The sequence below is a fragment of the Gadus chalcogrammus genome, chromosome 2 (assembly GCF_026213295.1).
Source record: "Gadus chalcogrammus isolate NIFS_2021 chromosome 2, NIFS_Gcha_1.0, whole genome shotgun sequence".
Classification (NCBI taxonomy): domain Eukaryota; kingdom Metazoa; phylum Chordata; class Actinopteri; order Gadiformes; family Gadidae; genus Gadus; species Gadus chalcogrammus.
Genome location: NC_079413.1, coordinates 24638102 through 24646645, shown reverse-complemented (window position 1 = coordinate 24646645; position 8544 = coordinate 24638102). Strand labels below are relative to the sequence as shown.

General features: G+C 48.7%; 1 protein-coding gene across 1 annotated transcript in view; it reads right to left on the bottom strand.

The window, feature by feature from the left end:
* Nucleotides 1–4395: 4395 nt before the first annotated feature.
* The window catches only part of LOC130402733 (RNA binding protein fox-1 homolog 1-like), a 30219-nt gene continuing 26070 nt past the window's right edge, over nucleotides 4396–8544 (bottom strand). Inside the window, exons 14-15 of the mRNA XM_056607004.1 lie at nucleotides 6319–6394; nucleotides 4396–4543 (exon numbers count right to left, since the gene is read on the bottom strand). Coding sequence (XP_056462979.1) covers nucleotides 4415–4543; nucleotides 6319–6394 — 205 coding nt within the window. The 3' untranslated portion in view covers nucleotides 4396–4414. The remainder of the gene's footprint in view (nucleotides 4544–6318; nucleotides 6395–8544) is intronic.

Here is an 8544-nt window from a genome sequence, read left to right as displayed (position 1 = left end):
AGAGGTCCTAAGGCAAGGCACGGGCCAGCGCTTGTTACTCTTGGTCTTAATGTCCACATGCATTTTGACCCTAAAACTAGGAAATGATTGGAAGTGATCTTCGTATTGTAATAGTGATTTTCAGATAGAAAGGCTTTTCGTATTCTAGTTGGATTTTTAGGTAGAAAAGTTTTTTATATATTTTAACCTGTTTATGTTTGTTGAAAAATCTCTTGATAGATTGCAGGAAACGTCATCAGTCGTGGACCCCGGGATCATCAAGTTTTTTGGCCATTATCACGAGACACCCTCACCCGAGGGAGGCCCCCCCGAGGTCGATCAACTCTCGGGTCATGTCCAATAACCCATCAAGAACCCTTTCTTTATATATACGATTTCCATGGTTAGTTTACTCGCATAGTTGTTTAAATAGGTAGTGTTGTTTACCCTTCTTATTCTAATCATTGTTATTGTTGTTATTCTCAGTTTTCTGGTCAGAGCCAGAACCGGAAAGACCATTCGTCCTCCCGTCGGAGTTGAGATCAGAAAGATTATTCGTTCTCCTGTCGGTGCTAAATTTGGAAAGGGCTAATGGTTAGGGTTAGGCTTAAGGGCCAGAAACACGGGTTTAGTTTAGGGACTAGGACTAGGGGTTAGGGTTAGGGCTATGGTGTGGTTATGGTGAGGTCAAAGATGAGATTAGGGTGAGATGTGATGGGTGAATCTGGTGTAGGGGGACGTATCTGTTCCATCCAGGTCTGGAATATTTCAGTGGCAGATTGGGTGTCCAGTGTAGGTTGTCTGAGGTGTAGTGAATGGGGAAGGTGCCGTACAAAATGTGAGGGCTGTGATCTTCAAAGTATCAAGTATAAAAATCTGAGTGTGTCGTTTTGTGGTCTGGATAAATAGCGGGAGAAGTGGATGGCTGGGACATAGATGTTGGCTTGGGGATAGCGCTCTAAGGCCTTACGGAGAAGTGCATCGAAATGGTCTGCTGCCCTCACGCCCCCCTGCTCCCTGTTGTTAAAGCCCAGAGAGAGCACCACAACTTCTGTGTCCGTGTTAATGGGGCGCTTATCTAGAATCTGTGTGATGTGGGAGAAGTTGGCACCAGGATAACTGTCAATTTGGACGTCTGTGTGGGGAAGGATCCGACCCAGGTTTGAGGCACAGATGAACACTACGGGCTTGATGGAATGACTAGTCAAATCCCTAACTTTGTGCTCCGTAGGATCGTGTCTCGTAATTTTAAATGTCGTCTTGTTCGGTCGAGGCTTCGGATCGGTGGTTCCACTCGGCCGTCGGCGCTCGGGAGTGATGCTGCGGGGACTTAACGTGGCCGAATTAAGGACATGGTGGAGTCTAAGCTGCACAGTGCTCTGTGAGGGTGTGCTCGTGGACTGGACGGACAGCGGAGGAGACTCAGTGTTATTTGAGGTGGCTTCAGATTGGGATTGCTTTTTGGGACATCTCCCTTTGCTATGTCCCATCATCATGGTGTTCTGTTCAGCCACCTCGTTGAGTCTCTCCGCTGTACCTGCGGGGTCGCATCTAAAGAAGGGGGAGGAGGAGTAGAGTGAGTGGGGGATGGATCAAACAGGACAGAAGATTGAGAAAACAAAACTTTATTGATGTTCAGGTGGAAGAACGACAGTGCATGCACATCGAATGACTGAGGAAGCGTTTCGAAGACCCCCACTGGAACCCCCCCCCCCGCTGTGTCTCTCCCTTGCTCCAGAAACGCTCCTTCTGAAGTGTCCTGTTTCTCATGAATAGAAACGAGGAGGTTTGGCCACGCCGCTACTGGGTAATGTAAACATAATGCGAATAGGAGCGTTCTGGGCGTTGGGGGCTGTGGTCCTGTGGTCGTATCTCCTGTGGTCATGGGGTCGTATCTCCTGTAGTCGTATCACCTGTAGTCGTATCTCCTGTGGTCGAATCTCCTGTGGTCGTGGGGTCTTATCTCCTGTAGTCGTATCTCCTGTAGTCGTGGGGTCGTATCTCCTGTGGTCGTGGGGTCATATCTCCTGTGGTCGTGGGGTCGTATCTCCTGTGGTCGTATCTCCTGTGGTCATGGGGTCGTATATCTACTGTGGTCGGATTTCCTGTGGTCGTGTCTACTGTGGTCGTGGGGTCGTATCTCCTGTGGTCGTGGGGTCATACCTCCTGTGGTCGTGGGGTCTTATCTCCTGTGGTCGTGGGGTCGTAACTCTTGTGGTCGTGGGGTCATACCTCCTGTGGTCGTGGGGTCCTATCTCCTGTGGTCGTGGGGTCGGATCTCCTGCGGTCGTGGGGTAGTATCTCCTGCGGTCGTATCTCCTGCGGTCGTGGGGTCGTATCTCCTGTGGTCATGTGGTTGTGTCTCCTGTGGTCATGTGGTCGTTTCTCCTGCGGTCGTATCTCCTGCGGTCGTATCTCCTGTGGTCATGTGTTCGTGTCTCATGTGGTCTTGTCTCTGTCTCCTGAGTTTCAATTTATATTCCACCACACATCTGTAATTTATTCTTCTATTTACATAGTAGGTGAATCCTCTTTATGCATCTCACATTTATATGGTTTTATATTCAAACAAGTGGAAAAGTCTGACAGAAAGCTACGATAACCATAATAATCATTGTAATAATAAAAAATAGTCCACCGTAGAGATGATATCAGAAAAGGAATTCAAGATATTGTGGAATCAAATGTAAAAAAATTACAAGAAGAAATGTGGAACATACCACAATGGTTTGTCCCACAGGCTCTTAAAGCAACAGAAAATACAGGTTATATGTGTGCAAAATAATATCATTGGCAAAAATACAATTGGGATATCTACATTGCAACTTGTAAAGAGATAATATAAATTCTGAATATGATTTGATAGAAAACGAGATAGCTCTCCCTAACGATTGGTTCTACTAGTCTAAATCTAAAACATATTGTTGTGTATTTAATATTAGATAACATCTTCACTGCACAATTTAAATATAATACATTGGTTTGTCATACCCTCATTCCTCCAAGTTATTCTGAAATGATAATTCATTCACCATCAAGCAACCAGAACTCAAAGTAAACATTAGAAAGTGATGTGGTAGCTTTTCAACTTCGCTATTTTGTATGTTTTTAATTTATATTAGATGTCCCATTATATAAAAAGTCATCAGTTCTTAACAATCAATATAATGGAAAATGTATGTCTCTATATTTGTTGTTATTTATATATATAAAAATTAGCTTTTGGATGGCAAACACTGTTCAGGATTTGGACTAGCAACTATATTAATGAACAGCAAACCTGACATAACCAAACATTATTGGAGTTCTTACATTATTCATATCTATGTAAACTGTACACGTGGCCCGGTGGCGTCTGCTCGGACCTTTGGCTTGAGGGACGCGGTATCAACCAGCATGACGGAGCTTCTGCACGCTGAGGTTCTGATCCCGGGTCAGGAGCTGCTCTCTACACTAAGAACACTAACACTCCAACCCTCTCTTCTACTGTGGGAAACAGGATCTGCTCTCTACACTGAGAACACTAACACTCCAACCCTCAAAACAGGATCTGTCGCTTCTGTTCGATTGTTTCCGTGCGTTTACGACCCCATCCCAACGACTGCAGAGGGTGTCACATGGCAGGCATTTGAACCAATAGGAAACAGGAATTGCAATAATGTGTGTTTGGTTTGGTTGTTGGTGACGTAAAGTCGACCAGTCACTTATCGCTATCTAGTGCAGGTTTAGAGAATAAATCGTATTCAATGTTAATTATGACTATATATTTATATATTTTGTTCCTAATCTCCTTTTCGCACAGATTTCAAACCATGAAAAATATCTAAATTGACATGGAAGCACCAAAAGCTAAGGTAACCCAAAATAACTAAGAAACAGCAACCGGACTAGTATAGTCACTAGTATAGTCACTAGTATAGTCACTTCAACACTTTTACAAAACATGATTACCCCAAAATGGTGACTCTGATCTATGTTACAAGGTTGGATTGCAGTCTTTCACGAGCCCTAACAATTTAAATCTGTTAACATGTGAATTCCTCTAAATGCTTACCTTTCAGCATTGCTATAAGACCACAGAAAAAATCTCTACAGCCGACAATCTGTGTTTTAAAACCTTAGAAATTAAAAACCCACAATATCAAAATACACAGCACAAAATATCTGAGGTATTAGATGAAAAATATCAGTTGTCATTTTAATCTTTAAGTCTTCTGAACCTCTCCTAAGGGAGATGTTAAAAGATGCACAACTGCATGTATTGCAATACCCAGCCCTCAGAAATCTCTATCTCTCTCCCTGTCATTTACTCACTCTCACACAAGTCTGCCCCCGGCCCCGCCCCCGGCCCCGCCCCCGGCCCCGCCCCCGGCTCGGCCCGTCGCGCTCTGCTCTGGTGGAAGACGGAGTAGCGGGAGGGCGGGGGCCTGCGCGGCTAGTAGGGGGCGAAGCGGCCGTAGCCGCCGCGGTAGAGGCTGGCCTGTAGAGAGGAGAGGACCAGCCCCAGCTCCTCCCCCGCTCCTTGGCTCCGCCCCTTGGCATCACTCAGCGGGACGAAAGCATTCTGTGCACACACACACACACACACACAAACACACACACACACACACACACACACACACACACACACACACACACACACACACACACACACACACACACACACACACACACAGGTTTTGTTAGCCCTTGTTCTCCCCAGCTGGAGCAGTCTCTGTACAGCACCAGACCGTTCTCCGGTGGAACGGCATGGGGGGGAAGGACGAGCGCCCTTCATGCAGCGGGCGTGCAAAATGGAAAATGCATGGATTTACATTTCTTTCTGTGCAGTACGAATAATGTGGGACAATCTGCTCTGGGACACGATTCAATAGAGCGTGAGAACGAAAGGTTTTTCAGGTGGTCTGCTGTAAAAAACTGGGAAATCAGAGTATCCCTAATCAGGGCCGTCGCACCAAATGCTGGGCCCTGTATCCAAGAGGTACAGATGCCCCCCCCCCCCGAATTCCCCCTGCGCAGCGTCGCTGAGCGCTGTGTGTGGCTCCTACCACTAGGGGTGGGTAAAATATCCTAAAGATTTTCTTTTATATTATTCCCATTGGCCCCCCTCTGCCTTGGCCCCCCCACAATGGTCCACCTTACCCCCGCAGCCGATGGTGTCCTCTGAGCGGGTCTGGCCCCCAAACAGGGTGCTCTGTGACCTGTTTGAACGTCTTTAGGACAACGATGGAGATTCAGTCTGAGGGCTAGTTTGAGGACCTGGACTCAGCCTGATGGCGTGATGAGAGCAGCAATACAGAGAACACCTTAGTGTCTGTCTGATTGACGGTTTGATTACATCCAAAACGTCCACTTAAGGAATCCAATGGGCTGAATTACATCCGATCCTTTCGTTTTTTTTTTACTTTGTGCATCTGAGTCTACATGTGGACCAGCTGGGTTTCATGGTATTCTGAGGCCTGATCCTGGTTTTACAAATCACACTGAGGAAGAGAAGTCAAGCAGCAGGAAACAAGAGGGGCGGGCCATGCAGATCAGAGGGTGTGTGTGTGTGTGTGTGTGTGTGTGTGTGTGTGTGTGTGTGTGTGTGTGGACATGTGAAGAGATAGAAACATGATGATAAACATAAAGGAGGAGAGCCAAGATGAGCTGATAGACGGACAGACGGACAGACAGATGAATAGAGATATGAACAGATGTTTTCGACCGTAGAAAGAGATGACAGACCGGTGAAGGAGGGGCCTGACAGACAGACAGGTGAAGGAGGAGCCAGACAGACAGGTGAAGGAGGAGCCAGACAGACGGGTGAAGGAGGGGCCTGACAGACAGACAGGTGAAGGAGGAGCCAGACAGACAGGTGAAGGAGGAGCCTGACAGACAGGTGAAGGAGGAGCCAGACAGACGGGTGAAGGAGGGGCATGACAGACAGACAGGTGAAGGAGGAGCCAGACAGACAGGTGAAGGAGGAGCCAGACAGACAGGTGAAGGAGGAGCCAGACAGACAGGTGAAGGAGGAGCCAGAAAGACGGGTGCAGGAGGGGCCTGCCAGACAGACGGGTGGAGGAGGGGCCTGCAAGACAGGAGAAGGAGGAGCCAGCCAGACGGGTGGAGGAGGGGCCAGACAGACGGGTGGAGGAGGGGCCTGACAGACAGGTGGAGGAGGAGCCTGCCAGACAGGTGAAGGAGGAGCCAGACTGACGGGTGGAGGAGGGGCCAGACGGACGGGTGGAGGAGGGGCCAGACAGACGGGTGGAGGAGGAGCCAGACAGACGGGTGGAGGAGGAGCCAGACAGACGGGTGGAGGAGGGGCCAGACAGACGGGTGGAGGAGGGGCCTCACCATGGCGGCCCCCATGTAGGAGGCTGTGGGTGCGAGCGCGTGGCTGTACGGGTCGGCAGCGTACAGTCGTCCGTAGCTATGGAGACAAGGAGGAGACAAGGACACCGGTTGGATGGTTTGTTACCCTCCCTGAAGGGTTAGGGTTAGGGTTAGCTAACCCATGTTAGCTAACCCATGTTAGCTAACCCTAACCCTAACCCTCTGCTGTCCCTGGAGACACGCAAAGCCCGGAGACCTACAGGACACAGGGGCCCCCCACTAACACCACAGGGCCCCCCCCCCACTAACACCACAGGGCCCCCCCACTAACACCACAGGGCCCCCCACTCACACCACAGGGCCCCCCCCCCCTAACACCACAGGGCCCCCCCCCCACTAACACCACAGCCCCCCCCCCACACTAACACCACAGCCCCCCACTAACACCACAGGTGTTGTGTTGTTCTAGAGGCCCTCTGATGGAGTTGTGTTGTTCCAGAGGCCCCCTGATGGAGTTGTGTTGTTCTAGAGGCCCCCTGATGGAGTTGTGTTGTTCAAGAGGCCCCCTGATGGAGTTGTGTTGTTCCAGAGGCTCAGTGATGGAGTTGTGTTGTTCTAGAGGCCCCCTGATGGAGTTGTGTTGTTCCAGAGGCCCCCTGATGGAGTTGTGTTGTTCAAGAGGCCCCCTGATGGAGTTGTGTTGTTCCAGATGCCCTCTGATGGAGTTGTGTTGTTCTAGAGGCCCTCTGATGGAGTTGTGTTGTTCCAGAGGCCCTCTGATGGAGTTGTGTTGTTCCAGAGGCCCCCTCCTGTAGGCAAGGACTCACACTATCTTCCCCTACCCCCATTCCCCTAGCAACTCCCCTAACAACAGCCAATCAGAGAGGCCGGGGCTTTGTGCCTATAAATGAGCTGATTTGCATAGCGGCCCAGTGGCTGCAGCGATTAGAAGTTAATCCCGATTCGTTTTGGACATTGTTATTCAGTGTACAGTCAATTCCCCCGCCACGGCCTCCGCACTCAGCATTTGACCTGCCTTATCTCCCCGAGCAGAGTCAGACAGTCACTGCCATGTATGTACATACACACACATACACACACACACACACACACACACACACACACCAACGTTTGCGGTGAAAAATGCTTCTGCACATTTCACCCCGTCTTCGCAAGGTTGTTGGGCGCAGCAAGCTTTATAAAAAAAAAATATATATAAAGCCCTGCATGGGCCCTGCAGGAGCTGTGTGAGAGGAAGCGCTGCCAGGTCTCTGGCAGTAAGGAGTAGGCAAGAAAAGCCATATGTTCAGAAGGACACTTCATGTTCTGAAGAAGGTTCATGTTTTAAAGTCGTTCATGTTCAAAAGAGCCATTCATGTTCAAAAAAGCATTCATGTTACAGAACTGTTAATAGTAAAGCTTGAGAAGACTGGATATTTGTACTTTTTTGTGGAAAACTTGATGCGGCCCAGCCTCACCCAGAATCTGCCTCCAGCGGCCCCCAGGTAAATTGAGTTTGAGACCCCTGGTCTAGACCCTTGTCACTACATACGAAAAAAGTGTGGAACTTTTAAAGCTGAGCCTTTTTTGTTTGCATGTTTCAAGAGACTTTACTAAGTAGTCTGTTTAACAAGCCCTCTACACTCTGACAGACGTGTGAACGACTGCAGGTCGTTCACACAATAGAGGAGTGTTTGAAGCGACGTGTGTGGATTGGTCGTTGAAAATCAAGCTCTGGCCAGCAGAGGCGCTATAGAGTATGGACTAAACACTCACACACTTTCAGGTCCCCTCTTGGCAAAAGTTGTGAAAATGCGTCAAAATATTTTAGGCATGTTTTCTAGGTTGATTTAAGGCATGACCAAAAGGGGACCTGAAAAATGTCCCCTCTTGGCTCGGAGGTCCCCTGTTGGTGAAGGTGTTACGACGCCGAAGTCCACTGTTGGATAGTTAGGCGAGTACACACACACACGCACACACACGCACGCACACACAGTCACACACAGGCACGCACGCACACAAACACACACACCCACACACTCACATGAACACACACACACAGAGGAATGGTGACCATGGCATCAATTTGGAGGGACTGCACATCTGAAAATATTGCAAATATTGTCATTGAATATGTTTACAAACATGACAATCAGACTAATACCGAACCAATGGGTTGAAAAGCTGATCTGATTGTGCACATCAACAAAACACCACAGACCATTGTTGCACTTCATAAAAAAAATA